Genomic DNA, 18,790 nt, shown 5'->3' with positions numbered 1-18,790 from the left:
TGATTTGGCCTTCGATCACTAATAAGAACGATTTGGCTAATAAATTACTTGAAATCATTCCATGTTTGATTCCATTCGAATGTTTATTTTAAAATTGTAATTTAAGTTTCACTTTACATTTATAGATTTTATATTAGTAGGATATATTGTTAAGGAAATATTTTTTGTGTCTGTCGACATTCGAGACGACCCGTCCCTGTGACCAAACGTGGTACTTTTTAAGACCCCCTCCCCCTGAACGGCTCACGTAGTATGGGTACGTTCCCTAATGAGCAACACCTGATCCGTGCAACCACGCCAGTTTTAGCGGACGCCCTAATACCCGAGTTCCACTACATATAAACAAAATAGTTTATTATAATCTAGGTGAAAGCGTACCGTTTAAATAATACTGTATTTTTATGGCAAAGAAGTACAAAATGATTGTTACCAAAGACGTTCGAATATTGTTATCGTCTGTTTATATGTTGATTTAAAGTAAGGTCCCCGTTTTATAAATAAAGGCATTATCGTGGAGTTTGAAAAATAGTTGAAATATATACATTTAACATATTATCATATATTATGTATTTTAATGTGTAGATAATATGTGGTCTCTAGTTATTGAAGTCACAATTATGTTATTTCTAATTGTATTAATTAAATGTGATTTTGATTAAAATATAACTTGTACATGTATTATATATATATTTGTCCATTTTCAAAGTTAATGTTTCATTTGTATTGGAATAAAAGTAGTAAATTATAAGCCTTGTGCTATAGCGAGCGAGTATTTGAATTTTATGAAAATAAATGGAATTTTAGTTTCGATGCGGTCCAAGGGGCGCTGTGTGAGCGAAAACGTAAACGATGACTGGTTTAGAGCAAACGTAAAAAATGATACTGACCACATCGAAATGGGAACGAAGATTATGTTGAAAATTACAATTACGTAAGAGTAGAATGTTTAGAAAGAGCTAGTAGAGGAACGTTTTAGATGGTTGGAATGTGATAGGAAACTAAAATCACAATTTTTAGTGTAGCTAAGTGTAATATTATTTTAGTAGTAGTAATATGAAGTTGATTAAGTACTATATTTTAATTTCAATTAGTGTGCATTAATAACAAATCGGGCGGCATAATAATGTCAGTCGGTTGGAGGTCCCGTGTTCAATCCTGGTTGGGCAGATACGAAACATTTTGATATTGCCTCTGGATCTGCTAGTTTGTGTATATTTGTATTTGTGTGCGTATTGCATTAACAACAACACAGAGAATTAGGCTATGATGAACTGAAATTTTACTATTTCTGAAAGTATTTTTTCGTGTTGAGTAAACAAGTTTTTATTATTAGGCATAGATTAATAAAGATTACTCACTCCCAAACAGAAAATGTACCCAGTTTTGAGAATTGAAATAGTTGCGTAAAAAAGTTTTGCCACGTCACCGTGTTAAAATGTCCCTAAAATATTTGAAACAATTATTTATTTATGACGTAAATTACGCAGTATTAGTTATTTATTCAAAAATTTTCTCTAAAATGTTTTTGTTTGTCAAGAATTAAAAAAAAAACTTACTAAAATAAGCCGTTTGTGGCTTCATTCAATTTCATGGCGGCGAAGTATCTTTACTAATCTATGTAATTAGGTATGATTTCGGATTAAAATTTATTTTTTAGTTTCTATTTATGTTATAAACTAACTTTCTCCAATATATTATTTTACTCGACTTCTGCGAAGCATAAACCAGGGATGTGATTTTGACCCTTATGTATTTATATTATATTACACTAACACTACATAACTTTTAAACTACTTATTAGAATGATGACCTACTGATTTAACAGTCTAGATCGTTCGCTGGTTATAGCCCATGTTACGTCATTTCTGAGATATATTCATTTTATTTTTAGAAAAAACTCCGAACATATATAAAATCATGTGAAATAAACGTGCATATTGTAAAAGTATTTTAATTATTTTGTTAACTTTGAAATAAAAAAGCAGTAATTATAATTGCAAAATCGCTCGGTCACGGAGCGAAGTTCGTACAGCGTAATATCGTTCGATCACAAAGTTTTAATATAGCTTCGAACAATCACACTACCCTGAATCCAGTCATTTTTCCGGTTTAATGCAGTTTAAATAATACGACGTACTAACGATGACCCTAAATAACTATGTATTCATGAAGAAAGTCTACATTTCTTCGTGTCTTTTGTTTGTCATAATTTTCTCTGTATGTGTGCAATAAATAACTGGGTTGCATGATGTATATCTTTGTCCTTTAAAATTTGTCAGCGTGTTTCAAACGTTCGAAAGTTGCATGTATAATGTAAATAAATGTATAGTACCTACAAGTAAATGCAATACAGTAAGTGCAATGTTTATAGTGATCTTCAGTGTCTGTTGTAACTATGTAAAAACCACAGTTGTATAAGTCGTACGTACCGTCAGTGATTTGTAAGTTACTAAAGGTATTTTTTGTAATAAATGTGTTTTAAAACTGTTTTTGTTATTTTTTATTATCATATCATCATACACAAAGGAAGGGCATGTTTTCTGAACGTAATAGATGAAGGAAATAAGGTCTCTCACACTATGGTATATCGTTTTATTTGTTTTGTGATGGTGTCCATACATTGTTTTACACCACAAGTATCAACACTCATATTTAAAATTGGTATTTTCAAAAAACAAACAGACAAAAAAGAACAATTTGCGAAAGTTATAAGGTTATAACTTAATGAAGGGTGTGCTTTTGTAAAAATTTACAATTAATTAATCAAAAAGCTGCATAGTTTACGAAAGGTATTAAATACCGTTTTTTTAGTTTAGTGTACTGGACATACTTAAGCGTAAACTCTTATCTAAATGCATCCAACAACTGCGCTATTACAGCAAATGTCACAGAATAATTTTTAGTTTTTATAACTGACGCAGAAGTATAAAAAGAAACTTGCTGTCATAAAATTTTCCTCAAATAAATGCACTGAGAAGATTATTGGGAAGTAAATATTTTTATCATTATGCCTCACAATTCGAAGCGACGTTCCAGCACTTCGCTTCTCGGCGCCAAACGACCAAGCATCCAGCACGCGAACACTGAGACATCCCAACTCAATCTTCTGAAAGAGGAGACCCATACAGGTGACCATTTCCTATCGCCAGCCCAACTAGAAGTCATCTATCGCACGAACGTTATCACCGGGCTCACGGAAAATTTCGCGAAGGAGTTACTAGAACACTACGGTCCTAATGAACTAAAGGAATTACGAGGTAACAGTTATTGGGCAATATTTCGGCACAATCTATTCGGATGGTTCCAATGCGTTCTTTGGTGTGGAGCCATTCTGAATTTCATCGGTTACTTTGCAGCCGACGTCATTGATCCTGGCGGTGAAGGCGGACACTCCGGAGACGATTACCTCTACTTAGGATGCGTTATAACTGCTACTATAGTTGGCACAGGATTATTCGGGTTTTACCAGGAAGCAAAGAATCTTGCCGTTATGAGTGGATTTGAAAAAATGGTTCCTCCTAACACAGTGGTCATTAGAGAAGGAGTGAAAAAAGTAATACCGAATAGCGATGTGGTCTTGGGAGATATCGTCGAAATGACAGGAGGTGAAGTGGTCCCAGCTGATGTTAGAATACTCAGTGCAACGAATTTTAAGACAGATATGTCTTCTCTGACGGGTGAATCAGAACCTGTTAAACATCGCCCAGAGTGCACGAATGCGAATCCACTTGAGACCAAAAATATGGTATTTTTTGGTTGTCCCATAACTGAAGGCACTGCTAGAGGTATAGTTGTTGCTACTGGCGAATTGACACAGATCGGTAAGATTGCTGGACTAGTTACGGGCTTAAAAAAAGAAGAGACACCTATAGCTAAAGAGATAACGCATTTTATTAAAATTATATGTGGTGTGGCCTTTACTTTTGGGTTTATATTTTTCCTTATGGTATTCTTTATCCAAAACAGTTGGTTAGCAGCCTTACAATACATGCTGGGCATCATTTTAGCAAACGTACCGGAAGGGCTTATTGTAACGTTAACCGTTTGTATGACTTTATCGGCGAATCAATTAAAGAAGAAAAACTGTTTGGCGAAGACGTTGCAAGCTGTGGAAACTTTAGGGTCCACGTCGTGTATATGTTCCGACAAAACCGGAACATTAACTGAAAATCAAATGAATGTTTCTCATTTGTTTAGTAATTACACAATTTATGATAAAACTGATCATGCTCATGTTTCCGAAAGGGCTTACTCTATTTTAAGCCTAGCAGCGTCGCTAAACCTTAAAGCTGAATTTTCTCATGATACCATACATTTGCCAATAGAGAAAAGGAAGATAATGGGCGATGCCTCTGAGTCTGCAATCTTGCGATACATGGAAATAAATCGTTCCGCGACACAAGCTCGACAAATGAATCCCAAAGAAGCAGAAATACCATTCAGTTCAGCATATAAATATCAAGTTACGATACATAGAATGCAATCCACTCATAGCTACTATTTAATAATGAAAGGTGCTCCGGAAATCGTATTAGAATACTGCTCCACGGTATTAACTGAAGAAGGAGATCAACCCATTAATCCTCAGGCGAAAAAAGAGCTTAGAGCCAATTTCATTAAACTCGCCAACATGGGAGAAAGAGTAATAGGATATTGTGATTATAATTTGCCCTTAAACGCCTATCCTCTCGGTTACGCCTTCGATACTCAACAACGTAACTTTCCTGTGGAAGATTTAAGGTTTATTGGTGCTATTTCAATGATTGATCCTCCGAGATATGAGATTGAAAAGTCTATCGCCTTGTGTCGACAAGCTGGTATCAAAGTTATAATGGTAACGGGTGATCACCCTGTAACAGCCTTGGCGATATCTCGTCAATGTGGTACCATCACTCAACCAACAGCTTATGATTATGCGTTTGAACAACACATTGATCTAGCTGATGTCCCATCGCACATCAAAAGCCAGTTTAGCGCAGCGGTAATAACTGGAGATGAATTACGAAAAATGAGTGTCAACGATTTAAAGGCAGCCATGAAGAAATACGACGAAATTACGTTCGCTAGGACAAGCCCCCAACAAAAGCTATTTATTGTCGAAACTTATCAATCACTGAAACACGTCGTAGCAGTGACGGGAGACGGCGTTAATGATTCGCCGGCGTTGAAGAAAGCAGATATAGGTATTGCTATGGGCATCACTGGGACGGAAGTTTCCAAGCAAGCAGCTGACATGATACTCTTAGATGATAATTTTGCATCCATTGTTCTTGGGATACAGGAAGGGAGACGTATTTTTGATAATTTAAAGAAGACAATCGCATATACCCTAACCTCTAATACACCTGAAATGTTGCCGTTTGTGCTTTACGCATGTCTCGGTATGCCTCTTCCTATGACTTTGATATTGATACTCGTGGTTAACGTAGGAACAGATCTCTTACCTGCAATGAGTTTGGCTTACGAGACGTCCGAAGAGGATATAATGTCCATACCTCCTAGGAAACCTACCGATCACCTCGTGAACAGAGTTTTAATATTCATGGCCTATTTTCAGATCGGCTTGATACAGTTCTTTGCGGGGATGTACGCTTATTTTGTTGTGTTTGCTGAGAGCGGATTTTTTCCGTCTAGCTTATTATTCGCGCGTGAAAGTTGGGAGTCGCCTTCGGCCACTGTCAAGGATACCTTAGGACGCGCTTGGTTTTATATCGACAGGAAAAGGGTGGAGAGGAGGGCCCAAACGGCATACTTTGTCGCTACTTGCTGGGCTCAGGTGTCCGATGTTATAATATGTAAAACTCGACGCATTTCGCTGTTAAAGAAAGGTATGACTAACCATGTCTTGAATTTTAGTATCATCGTGGAGTTGGTCTTAGCTTTATTAGTTACATACACTCCTCTATGTCATGAGGTCTTCAGCACTGAACCTTTGCCATGGCATGATTTTATCCTTGCATGGCCATTCTTCATACTTATGATACTGGGAGACGAGTTGCGAAGATATTTAATAAGAAATAATTATTCGAAATGGATCGAGGAGGAGACATACTATTAGACGTTTTATGTGGCACAATTAACTTCCAGGCTGTCACAGATTTTGAACCACGGCCAAGTAGATATTTTAATTTTAGTATGATTTTAAGTTATATGTATAATTGTATGTAAGTGTTTTATGTTTTTATTTCACTAGTTTTTGTTCTGCGTCCATGTTATTTTACTGGACCGGTAAGGTCTCAGCGTAGAAACCTTATGTTTAGTGTTGTTAGTTATAGATCTAACGATAAGATTAACTAACATGACTCTGTTTTCGTCGTTTATGTTAAAAATGTAAATGTAATTTTTGTTCATTATTGTATTTTTTATAAGAATACAGAAGAATACTTTAAAATATTTTTATTGTTTGGCTTTAGTAGTTTACTTAATAAAACATTTTGACACGTGTAGGCATGATAGGGACTGGGGCGGCATCACTCTCACTGCTACATTTTGTTTGAACCATGTCAACAGTTCAGTTGGTTCAACCGTGAATCTTTCGGTTTCAGTGGAAGGGTATGCCAGCTGATTTACCTACATGTTATGAGGCAAATATCTTAGTCCTTAGGAGTGGCAATGCATCCGTGATCAACTTCAAGTAGAACTACTCGTATATAGAGTTGGTCACAGATTCATTGATGGTAATTACCACTTTTCGTTTGTTACTTCAGCAGGCTCATCTATGATTTTCTGATAGTAAAGATGTCTGTTGCATAAAAAGTGTTAAGAAAGAGAGCTTTTAAAGTGCTTGTCCTAATGTCCAACACACCTTAACATGCCATAACACCAAAATGTTATGTAGTTACAGTAAGTTCGTCATAATAATTTAAGTACCAATAAAGTAATTAGGTTATTCCACGTATCTTACACTTGATAATAAATTCAAATGTTATGATACTAGATCAGGCTAATGAGTGGTGTACTGGTGTTGCCATGTGTAGAATATAATGTTTCTGACCAATTTAGTGTTATTTAATAAGAAAGGTAGGCCGGTCTCGAATTGCAATAACGCAACTTGTCTTTGCGACACGCGGATATTGTAGAGCGTGCTATTCAAGGGTAGACTTTATATCGAAATATAAATAACAGTATAAGGTGTCAAAATATATTGTCAAGTTTCCATATGGTTTCAGTAATTTTATTAAATATCTACGATAGGAATAGTAAGTACGTGTATTTAAAGACGAAAGATGGACCAGAAGCACTGACTGAAATGGATTAATAATACGGTGCAAGCATCGAGGACTATGTTAAAAAATACACTTTAAAGAAGAAGCAGCCTTCACATTAAAACCACAAAGATCCTTTAAATATTTTAAGTCTACCCGTTAATAGCGGTCCTTAATCTCAATCTATCTCGAATGTTATGTCGTACACACATGAGCGGGCGCGGTCAGCTCTAGGGCCGCGTGCCTAGGTTACCAGCTATCTAGTTATCTAGCCGCGCCGGAACACTCTGTGACCCACATTACGCCCAAATGCGTTAGGGTATGGCCCGCGATATAGCGGAATTAGAGTGATCTCTTTATTTTGATAACTTGTAAACTTGAGTCCGATGCATAGTATGTGTAAAGGGCAAAGTTTTGTATTGACATCTACAGACAAACAATAAAAACGTTTTTACAATTACAGGAATTGCAATATTATTATTTAATTTTGTAACAAAAAATGAGATAGGTCTGTTTGACTTGTCTGTTTCAATTATTTTTCGTTTTTGTGTTTAAGTCTGGAATATAATTATGACATAGAAACAAAATATTGCCTACGTAGATAAAAGGTGCGAGGTAGATCCTCGTAGGACTGCGATTTGATAAGGTAGGTACGTAACTGGGTACTAAAATACAAATCAAATTAAAAAAATACGTGTGGCACTCGGAGACTGCCGCGGTAAAGCTATTGCATAGCATTTTTTATCAACTTATGCAATTACAATTATATATTTATTTTATTTATGCAGTATGCAAAAAGTCATTAACCCGTCAACTGGCATGTGCGCCCCGGGGCGCACAGATTGCTACTAAAAAGTATCACCGCTGTGCCGGTCGGAGTGGGGGGTGTTAGGTTTTTTTCGTTACGGAATTTCTGGATTCGGTCTCCACGCTCAAGGCCCGCGATAGAAGCTATGCTAAGCTAAGCTATATTATTTTACATTTGCTATGGTATTATCCTTCTTCGTTCTAAAATACCTTCGCCAGCGGGTTTTACGTGTTTACAGATGGCATCGTTTTTATTTAATAAACTTATACGTATGAAATTAATTCTTGATTTTTCATCCGTTGCATAGATACGAACTGTTTCTAAAAATCGATTTAAACACGTATTATAAGAAAATTATAATCAACGCCCCGCCAACGGTTTACGAGATATTTGTGTTGTTTCAACTGTACCCAGTCTACCCTATTGTGATTCTCGACAAGTCTGTATAATTTTGCTTGCGATATTGCATGTCACGGGACGTACAAGGTCTAATTTCTAGTATGTGTATTTCATTCATTTGTGCAAATTGAAATAACATAAGCATCTGCAACATTTTTCAGGGGAGAATATAGGTAATAGAACTCATATATTGAATCGCCACTGTTGAGACCGTACCTTATCATTCCTCACGATGTTTTAAATTAAAGGGCTACCATTTTATGATACCAATAAGCTGCCCGCTATAACGTGACCTCAAAAATTACTGCTAATATGTTTCTCATGCATTTATCGAACCTATTATTTTCATTTAGACGTCGTAAGTTGAATTACTTTTAGAAATATTGGTGTACCTACAGCCTGCAACCTTGTAATCATTTCGTTTATGATAAAAGTTCATTTTCCAAGTTAGGTTCGTAAGTATACTTCTTGATTTGAGAAACAAAGATGAAAGGGTAACAGTGAGAGGCATTTCGAACTTATTAATATGTAAGCATCTACCTAAAAATTAAATGATGCATGTCTAGTCTTATGGGATTCCTTGCCTTTACCTTACCTATATAAACGGTTTGTATTGCTAAATTGTCCTTGCATTGTCGGATCCAACAAACTTATTTGTAAACAAATAAAACACATATTTAGCGGCGTTTTTGAAATACTTATGTACTTTACTTATTCTGCAAAACGCGTAGGCCGATATCGAAGTAGCATATCTTATAAGTTCTCGTAAGAATATAAATGTGGCAGTTCAAAATGGAGCAAATGTCCAAATAGTAGGTATCGTGTATGAGTACTACGAGTGGGTATTGCATCAGTCCTAGTGAGTCATGTGGGGCTGGACTTTCAACGTTCCTGTCACAGCTTTAGTCGATTAATAATACGAGTGCATTAAATTAATTAGTCCAAGGATTACAAAGAACGGTTGTTAAAGCTTAGAGCTTTTATCTATCGGGGCACTTGACACTTTTGAATGATAAGGCGTGTAGATTCGCGGTTGCGGCATTTGTGGTTGTATACGGGGCGATCATTTCCAAAATACGTTATCTCTTGGATCTATTTCGTGTCTGCTATATAAATTTACATAATATTTAATTAAGGAATTATGTTTAAACTTAATTGGAAGCGAACCCTGTCACTAGTAGCGTCTAAAAATATAGACTCATAATTTAGATGACGAAATTCTGTGTACCTACGTATTTATATTTTCATAACATTTATGTACTTACAGAATTACCTTTTTACGTTGAGAAAAATATTAGTGAGGACCACTAAATTGTCATGCACCATCAGTATTTATCATTCTTTACTAAGTAGAATAAATAGTTAAATTTCAAATAGGAATTAGTAAATCATGCTTTTTGCTCCTTATTTAAATGCGTGTGGTAAGAGTTCGCATTTCCGCCGACGATCTATCTTTGATGTTTATGAATTACCTTGTGTTTCATAAGAAATATAATTATTCGAGAAATTATTCTGCATCTGGTAATAAATGGCAATAAATTAAGTAAATAAATAATTATTTCCACTTTAAGCTCTGCATAAAATTTTAACAAGATAGGTATGTAATCCTAAAATTAATTATGCATTCGATACTGAAATTCCAAACAAAATATGTATTTCTATATTACATATATCCTCATTCATGGGTAGTAAACATATAATTTATTTATATCGAGAAATATATATTCTATATTTTTTAACTAGAAGAATATATAATATTTATTTTATTGTGCTAATAAATATATGATTTAAAAATAATACATCTATTTCGTAGTCATTTTGCGATTTAGGTAATGTAACACAGAGTAACATAGGTACAAATAGTTAAGAGTAATAAACAATTAATATACCTACTTAAATTCATTTAAATGTATAATTTCATTTTCCAAACAGTTTCATTTTTTGTTAAAATATTTTTAACTCTACGTCACTTACAAGATATGTACCTAATATCTACAAATCTACAATCTCTCAGGTGCCTAATCGTACATGGGTAAATAACATATAATTTATTTATGTGGAGAAATATATAGAGTAACATTTAATCACCACAATAATTTGTTAAACTAATAAGGTAATGGAATAACCTAACATTGATATCGTAAAAGCAGGCGCAGTATTCAGGCTGCTCATTTTACCACCTTATACGTACGGAACCGGATTCGCAGTTAATTTGTGCGAAGTCGAAAATAAAATTATTCTGCCTTAGATTTCCTTGCGTAATTGGATCAATACACTGTCATAGTTTAATACTGATTTTAGAATTTATACTTACTGCAAATTTCATTTCTGCAATAAGTACCTACCTATTAGTAGGTAGGCCACGTAGTCAAATAATTAAAATGCGGAATAAGTATAAATATACTTTATCATAATAAACTAAACTTTACGGATCATGCTTATAGAACTTAGAAGGTACGGTGCAACATATGAATTAAATAGTTATCCGAATTTCGTTTCGGATCCGAAAATTTATTGATAACTTATGTAGTAAGTAAATTTATAATATTTTTTTTGAGATATTTCTTAATTTTTATATAAGTAACGTCAATAAATTGCGTATTTCGCAATATCCGATGACAGCGCTCTGCTCTACCATAGATTCGATATGAATATTAGGACATTTTGCTTTCGTAACGTCTCATAAGGATTAATTTATACGCGTCTTTTCTATATTTTATTTATTCTGAGATCAGTATTAAGAAACAGTTTGAAATACATATTACAGTTAGAAATAGGCATAGAGAGATATAAAGGTATACACATAGATACATGAGTAGGCACCTAAATTAAGAAGTGACGGAAGTAATGGAATTTTCAAGACGTTAGATCTCAAATAATGAAGTTAAGGAGTTGGGTTTGAATTTGTGTAATAGCAAAACGAATAATGGAATATTTTTTTCTAGTAAGTATACACAACAAAAAATAGAGGAGTGTGGGCGTATAACAAGGGGAGGAAGGCTGTAGGAGGTCCAGACTGGTGTTCGACCAGGGTCCGGACCCTGCCTTAGCAAAGATAAGAAGAAACTTTTTCGCCTTTTTACAAGTTTTTATTATTTTTTGCCGACATATTTAAGAGACTATTTAGCGGATTTCGATGACCATGACTACACCACTATTATTGGACCCCCTTAACGAAGCTATAAGAGAGTTCCCAATATCCATCCATCCATCCATCAGCCTTTTGAGGTCCACTGCTGGACATAGGCCTCCCCTAATTGGCGCCACTCCAACCGGTCCCATGCCCTTTGAAGCCAGCGGTTTCCCGCCGTCTTCTTCAGGTCGTCGGTCCACCTGTTGTCGTCCACCGTCGGTTCTCAATATATCCTATTTAAGTGTCTAAGCGTAATTCAAGTTATCACAGGATCTATTTATACATGTGTTAGAATAATCAGATTTCCTTACCGCTGAGGTATTCGGAACATCGCCTTGCCTGCTGCGGAAATACGCTGACCCACAATCCAACTTAAAGTTACGAGATATTAGCTCAATAAGCATAAAATCCGTTGCAACGTATTTATGTAGACTCTTTAAGTCTTATTTTTTTATTCTATATACGTACATAGCGCATATATTATTATAAGTTTTTTTTTTAAATATGTTATTCTTTGGTGCTGAAAATGTTGCGCCTTGCAGGTGTGATTAACCAACTATAAAATCTCTAGTAAAACTTGTAAGATACCTAAATAATTTATTAGAAGTTTATATTGATACCTATAATAAAAAGGCAATTCAATAGGACAGCAAAAACTACAAGATATCGTAAATCATTTCTAGGTCAATAATTACTGATATTAAATCAGCAATTTTTGTCCCAATAAAACTTTTAGGCGTGTAGGTTTCTCAGAATCTTAGCTTCTAGATGGGAAAATGATATTTCTATCTGTAAGCTGCGTATAAGTTGCGTGAAACTTTAAGTTGTCCTATGATCTTATTAATATCATGTTAAATCACTTAATTTTAATGTAGATTATTTTTATTCCTATTAATTTCATGTTAAGCCACTTAATTTTTAATGTAGATTATTTTTATGGCAAGAATCTTTTTCCCATTTCCAAAAATACATATCCCTTATCAGTGGCGGCGTAAGGCGTGGACGACGTGGCCATCGCCCAGGACCTCGCGCCCAGGGGGCGACGTGCCTATAGCGGCCAACGAAAAAGAAAAAAAGTTTTCCGGAATTATTTGTAATTTTGTAAAATCAAATGAACTTTTTAGACTAGGGGCCTTCATTCCACTTTCCTCCCTGGGCTTCCGACGACTTTAGTCCGTCACTGTTTACATTGTATTGTAGCGGAGGGCCCCGCAAAATGCACTTTGCCCACATATAATTTAGGTCTTACGCCGTCTTACTCTCCCTAATATAAAGTATATGCATGCAATAGGGAGAACCGATGTAATGGATATTATGCAATAATTATACCACGACCTACAGCCTAATAGCTTCCGTCATCTTGTCCCGAACTCAATATATCATAACTTAACATGGGAGCTGAGTTGCAAAACTAACCCTAAAACACATTATGCTTTCATGCGTTAGGTTTCGCGGGTTAGTATCCTTGGTTGCGAAATGTGTATCAAGTGTGCTCCACTCCTTCTGGCCGGCCTTTATAAAGCACGTGTGTGGAGCACACACCACACGTGTCCCAGACCCGTTGACGAGCGCACGCACCGTCATGTCTGCTAAGGTAATGTTCAAATAATTAAACAACAAATATTCTAATAATTATTAACCTTTAGTTTAGGCTTGATTTGAAATATATCGAATTTCTAATAAAAATGCTTCTAACCCTAATAGATTATCCCTATTGTAATACACTTCAAAATTATTCATTAGACTTGATTTGAACCAAATCAATTTCTAATTAAATGTGTATTATCCTAATAGACTAATCCTATTGTAATTAAAACATTAAAAGATCAGTTTAAGTTATAAATTCAGATACTTCTAAATGTATACTTTTAATTGTTATTGTAGAACTATTTTACTATAACGGTCAGTCAAAAAACAAAATTTACTTACGAAGTTGTACCTGGTAAAATATAATAATCATGTTAAAATTTTAAGTAAAGTTTAATATTGATTGAAATCTGCAAAAGTTATTAGTTATTAAGCAGCATAAATTGCAAATTCTATAGATTTTTGCAACGGCTATTTTGCCTATAAAGGTAATTTAAATGTGTATACTATGGTCCGTCACTCAAAGCATAAGTATATTCTTAAGATTTAATTAACGATAGGTACTGGTTATACTTAGCATGAATAGTAAGTACTTAACTCTATTGCAAATAACAAATGCATCTAAACAATTGTTACCTGTAACAATAAAAACACTGTCCTTTAATAGCAAGGGCTCCGTATAGACGGCAATTGTATGTAAATTAAATAAGTCCATTCCATAATGTACCACACATACAAGGAAGAGCCTCTATGGGTAAAAATTGGAAGCTGTTCTTTATTGAAAGATAAGTGAAGAACTCCTCGAGATTAGACCCTGGTTTAATTACTGGTAAGTGAAACAGGTGCACCTGCAAACTAAGTTGGAATGTAAACTAAACCCCGTAAGCTGCATGCTCGTATGCTATTTAATATATGAATAAATAAAATGCTTTCATCGTCCAGTTATTTATCTTATGCTGCGCGTGCGCCGTGGCGGCGGCGGCGCCCGGCATCTACGACAGCTACGGCGGTTACGGCGGTTACGGCGGTTACGGCAGCTACGGCTATGCGCCGGCCATAGCGGCGCCCGTCGCGCACACAATAGCGGCCGCTCCGATAGCGCACACGATAGCGGCACCTGCGATACAGCCTGTCGCACATGCTGTCGCAGCGCCGGTATGATCTTTCATTTTAATTGTTTTTAATATAAGTACTTATTTATTTGAATATTTAATTGAGGCTCCATAAGCTGCACCTCTTACAATTCAATTGACATATTTGACGTTAATGCCGATGACGTTGATGTTTGATTAAATTAGGAACTTGTAAATTGCTACAACTTTAACCGATTCCATATACCATTTCATGAATTTCTGATATGATCATGGCGGATGACCTTGTACAAATATGAAAGTAATTTAATGTATGGTAAGTAAGGGGTGATTGTGCTTTGTTTGTTTTTGAAGAATAATTAGTGTTTAATCTACTTCACATAGGAAATAGGCGATATATTCTTCACGTTCGTATATATTTTTTGATTTACACTTATTTACATTCAGCTAAGATTATGCAAAACTAAGCCATGTACTTACATATTCCAATTTCTTCATAAACCCAGGTGGTCCACGCCGAGCCAATAGACCCGAACCCCGCGTACAGCTTCTCATACGGTGTGGCGGACCCCTCGACCGGTGACCACAAGGACGCTTCGGAGACGCTGCAGAACGGCGTGGTCCACGGCTCCTACAGCCTGGTGGAGCCTGATGGCCACGTGCGAAAGGTCACCTACACCGCCGACAAGGTTAATGGGTTCAATGCTGTCGTCGAGAGGACAGGCGCGTCCCATGCGGTAAGTTTGATGCTGTAACCAGCATATACGAAGATACTTATCAATTAATTTTTTCGTTACGATGTCATCTTCCGTTATTAACTTATGTAATCATGATTTTTTAAATCCGCCGAATTAGTAGATACTTTTGGTAAATAAGTGTAATTGGTAAGCAATGTGTGGAATCTCGGGTTTCTAGCGTGAGAGGCCGTAATTTATATCAGTAGCTCCAGATTTCATAGTATTGCGGAATAAAAATATAATATCTTTGTATTAATTTCAATTCATTGTATTGTGTTAAAGAAATGTTGATTTATTTTTCAAAAATGACCTCTTATTATGGTTAAACGTCCACTTCGACGGCTTTCAACAGCTTTGCCTAATCATCCAATGTTGCAGGCTCCAGTTGCGGTCGCAGCGCCCATAGCGAAGATCGCGGTGGCCCCGGCGCCCGTGGCTGTCGCGGCGCCCGTCGCCAAGTACACCCTCCCCGCCATCGGAGGCCACCCCTGGGGCTAGTCACCACGCACCCCTCACTACTCTACTGCTGATCGAGACTTCCACGCAGAAAAGTTGAAAGTAGTAGTGCTAAATCGCTGTAGCGCTCAAGTACTAACTATTCATTTTAGCGCGCTACTTGTACGCTATGTACGGTATTCGTCAGGTACATAAAGTGCGCTATTATCAATTATCATAATATTTCGGTAGCGCACAGTATGAAAAACACGACAGATACGCGCAATAATAGCATCCGCGCCCTTTAAATTTTAACAATTATATTTGCGTCGCGTATAGCTGACATAGCGTGCTATTCGTTGCGTACATAGCGCGCTGTACTACAGCGCTATTAGCCATAGCACTACTAGTTGAAAGCTCCTGTTGAGTATGTTGGTTTGGTTACGAAATAGTCGGCAAATGTTCGGTCAATGCGCTCACGTAGGACCTGCTGGCCTGGTTGGACGTGGTGCTCCGTGGATGTTGGGACCGCCTCCCACCTTCGGATAACCGCGCATGTCCCGAACACAGTTTGTATTCAGCTCCTTATTACCATAATGAGAGGCTGTAGCAACTGTCTACTACGCTTAGGTGTAAATTTGGTGTAAGATTGAGTTGGTAATGCTTGAAAGGTAAGGTTATTAAGATGGTGTTTCTAAGCCGTTTAGGTAATGGGATTGTTATAGTATTAAATGTTTAGTCCGATCAGCAATATAGTGGGCCTAATGACCTCGCCTGTGCTCCGTATGGAATATGAATTATTGTTTATTTATTTTGTACTGCTTTGACTGTTGCTATGGACTTGATCTTGACGCGTTGTATCACGTTCATGTAAATATAATGTAGTTGGTAAAAATAAAATGCAATTTTTGCGGTATTGTTGTGTTTTATTACCTGTTCATTATTTTTTTTTATCAAATGGGAATTTTATAAAATTGGTATCATAATGAGTTTTGAAACGTAGGTACTACGAACTTCGCTACGATAAGAATGCCTACTAAAATTATCTTATTCTAAAATGACTATTGATCTGAAGCTTGGACTAATTAATAACAGGTCCTGCACCTGCATACTAAATACATGAAATATTAACAGTTATGATCAATTAATTAACTTACCTACATCTTGTTATTTCGATAATGTTTACCGGTGCTAGAATAGAAATGACCTAGACGTACTTCCATTTTTAAGTAGCTTTGAGACACCCCTACCTAGCAGTAGGCATACATGAGGATTCGAATGTTTACAGACATAAGTAATTCATCATCATCAACCCATTACTGTACTGTCCCACTGCTGGGCACGGGTCTCCTCTCAGAATGAGAAGGATCAGGCCATAGTCTACCGCGCTGGCCAAGTGCGTATTGGTAGACTTCACATACCTTTAAGACTTTTATCTCTCAGGTATGCAGGTTTCCTCACGATGTTTTCCTTCACCGTTTTAGCAAGTGATAATTAATTTCTAATACGCACATAAATTTGAAAATCAGAGGTGCGTGCCTGGGATTTGAACCTCGGACCCCTCGATCGAGAGGCCGCGTTTCTTAACCGCTAGGCTATCACTGCTTGTTAGGCTATCACTGCTTGTTAGGCTAGCACTGCTTGTTTACTACTACATAAGTAATTAAAAAATACATATTACTTACATTTAACGTTGAGTTACATTTAAAAGTTGTGCTTAAATTAGTAAAGTTGTTAAGGCTGTAGGTAGATTCAGTGCCATTGCAGTGCCCATTTATTATTAAGTGTGCCAATATCCATTTGAATCACATAAATATAACACTTACTTAATTTTAAATCCAGGTACATGTTATTCGTAGGAAACCCGGCATTTGAATTAAATATGTGCCAACTTTAATTAGGTATTTACTTAAATCATTGCATTTTAAAGTTTTAACATATCTGCGTAAATATTTACCGCGTCCGTCCTAAAGGATTAATTGCTACAAATGCGCAAATGGCAAAAAATAATTGGCCAAGTGCGAGTCGAACTCCCATAAGGAGGGTTCCGTACCACCAACCTTTTATTTGCTTTTTATTTTTAGTATTCTTTATCATAGTAGCCATAGAAGTGAATGCATTGTGAAAATTGAACTCGATTTGATTCAATAGATAAAGCGTAAAACGGCGAAAAATATGGATTTCTTGCATGGCGAATCCCATTTATTTTAAAGATTTTTTAATTCTAAGTAGTATTTCTTATAAAAGCCACCATCAAACATATTCTGTGAAAATTTCAAGTGTCTATCAAATGCCGTTCCAGAGATAGAGGCCCGTGACAGACAGCGGAGCCTTAGTAATAGAGTTCCGTTTTTACCCTTTTGGTACGGAATCCTAAAAACTGGTCCGGAACAAGCCAGTAAATCAGCTATGGAGGAAACCTACACCTTTCTACGGCGCTGACCTAAAACCACGCTAATACTATCATTTATCTGAAGCAAATGTGTGTTGCTTGAGTAACACCTATTTATAGCCGACTAGCTTATACCTGCGGCTTCGCTGCCGGTCAGAGGTTTTTATGTATCGCTCGTCCCTTTCTGAACCCATGACAACGGGTGTACAAAATTCCATGACAATCAGTTATGTAGTTATGGCATGAAAATGTAGCATATAAACAAACTGACGTTCTCATTAATAAAATTAATTTAGGTATAATAATCATTTAAGATACCAATACTTGTAAAATAAATGAAATCTTAAATAACTGGTGGCAAAGACACGAATTACATGAAAAAAACTATTTTTATTCGTGTCAGATACAAAATACTTAGAACTATAAGTTTAACATTATAAAATAATACTTAATAAATAATTTATATGAATAATATTTGTATATATGGGTTAACTATATTTATATGCATCACGCAAATAGTGCATATTATGACTGTTTCACGCCTATACCATATTATTAAAATTTGCCATGGATACACACAGAGGCAAATACACCCAGACCCAGAACAGATATATAAATTCATCATTCAGGTATCTGTTTGACCGGGGATCGAACACGGAACCCTTTGCGGGTCAGACCGGTATGGTAACCGCTCCGCCACACATGTGGAACACGCAGTCAACCTGATGGTAAGTGGCTACTGCCGCCCATGGACAGATGCGCCGCTACCCTTGAGGACTAAGCTGGAACGCCTCGGAGAAGTATGTCTCCTAAGGGAGACTTGAATGGTACCTAAGCCACACCCTTCAAATCAGAACACAACAGCGATTAACACTGCTGTGTAAGGCAGACATAGGTGTTTTCAATAGGATTTTATGATAAGCATATACTTATTAATTGAAAATACCTATCTTCGAAACCAACGAGTCGCAATACTTTTAAGACTCATTACCAAAAACCACTA

The 18,790-nt window shown here is 36.2% G+C and overlaps 1 protein-coding gene across 1 annotated transcript; it reads left to right on the top strand.

Annotated features, from left to right (window-relative positions):
- The first annotated feature begins 2,752 nt into the window (after nucleotides 1–2,752).
- On the top strand, nucleotides 2,753–15,618 carry LOC140744190 (sodium/potassium-transporting ATPase subunit alpha-4). Its single transcript, XM_073075687.1, has 6 exons — nucleotides 2,753–6,053; nucleotides 6,546–6,552; nucleotides 12,992–13,139; nucleotides 14,075–14,287; nucleotides 14,730–14,960; nucleotides 15,339–15,618. Exons 1-6 carry the CDS (start codon nucleotides 3,008–3,010, stop codon nucleotides 15,456–15,458), a joined length of 3,765 nt encoding a protein of 1,254 aa, XP_072931788.1. The 5' UTR covers nucleotides 2,753–3,007; the 3' UTR covers nucleotides 15,459–15,618.
- Nucleotides 15,619–18,790: the final 3,172 nt, after the last annotated feature.

The sequence above is a fragment of the Epargyreus clarus genome, unplaced genomic scaffold (genome assembly GCF_041222505.1).
Source record: "Epargyreus clarus isolate Ecla_fem2 unplaced genomic scaffold, WU_Ecla_fem_2.2 ptg000008l, whole genome shotgun sequence".
Classification (NCBI taxonomy): domain Eukaryota; kingdom Metazoa; phylum Arthropoda; class Insecta; order Lepidoptera; family Hesperiidae; genus Epargyreus; species Epargyreus clarus.
The sequence above is the reverse complement of the archived record's forward strand: the minus strand, read 5'-3'. Positions and strand labels throughout refer to the sequence as shown.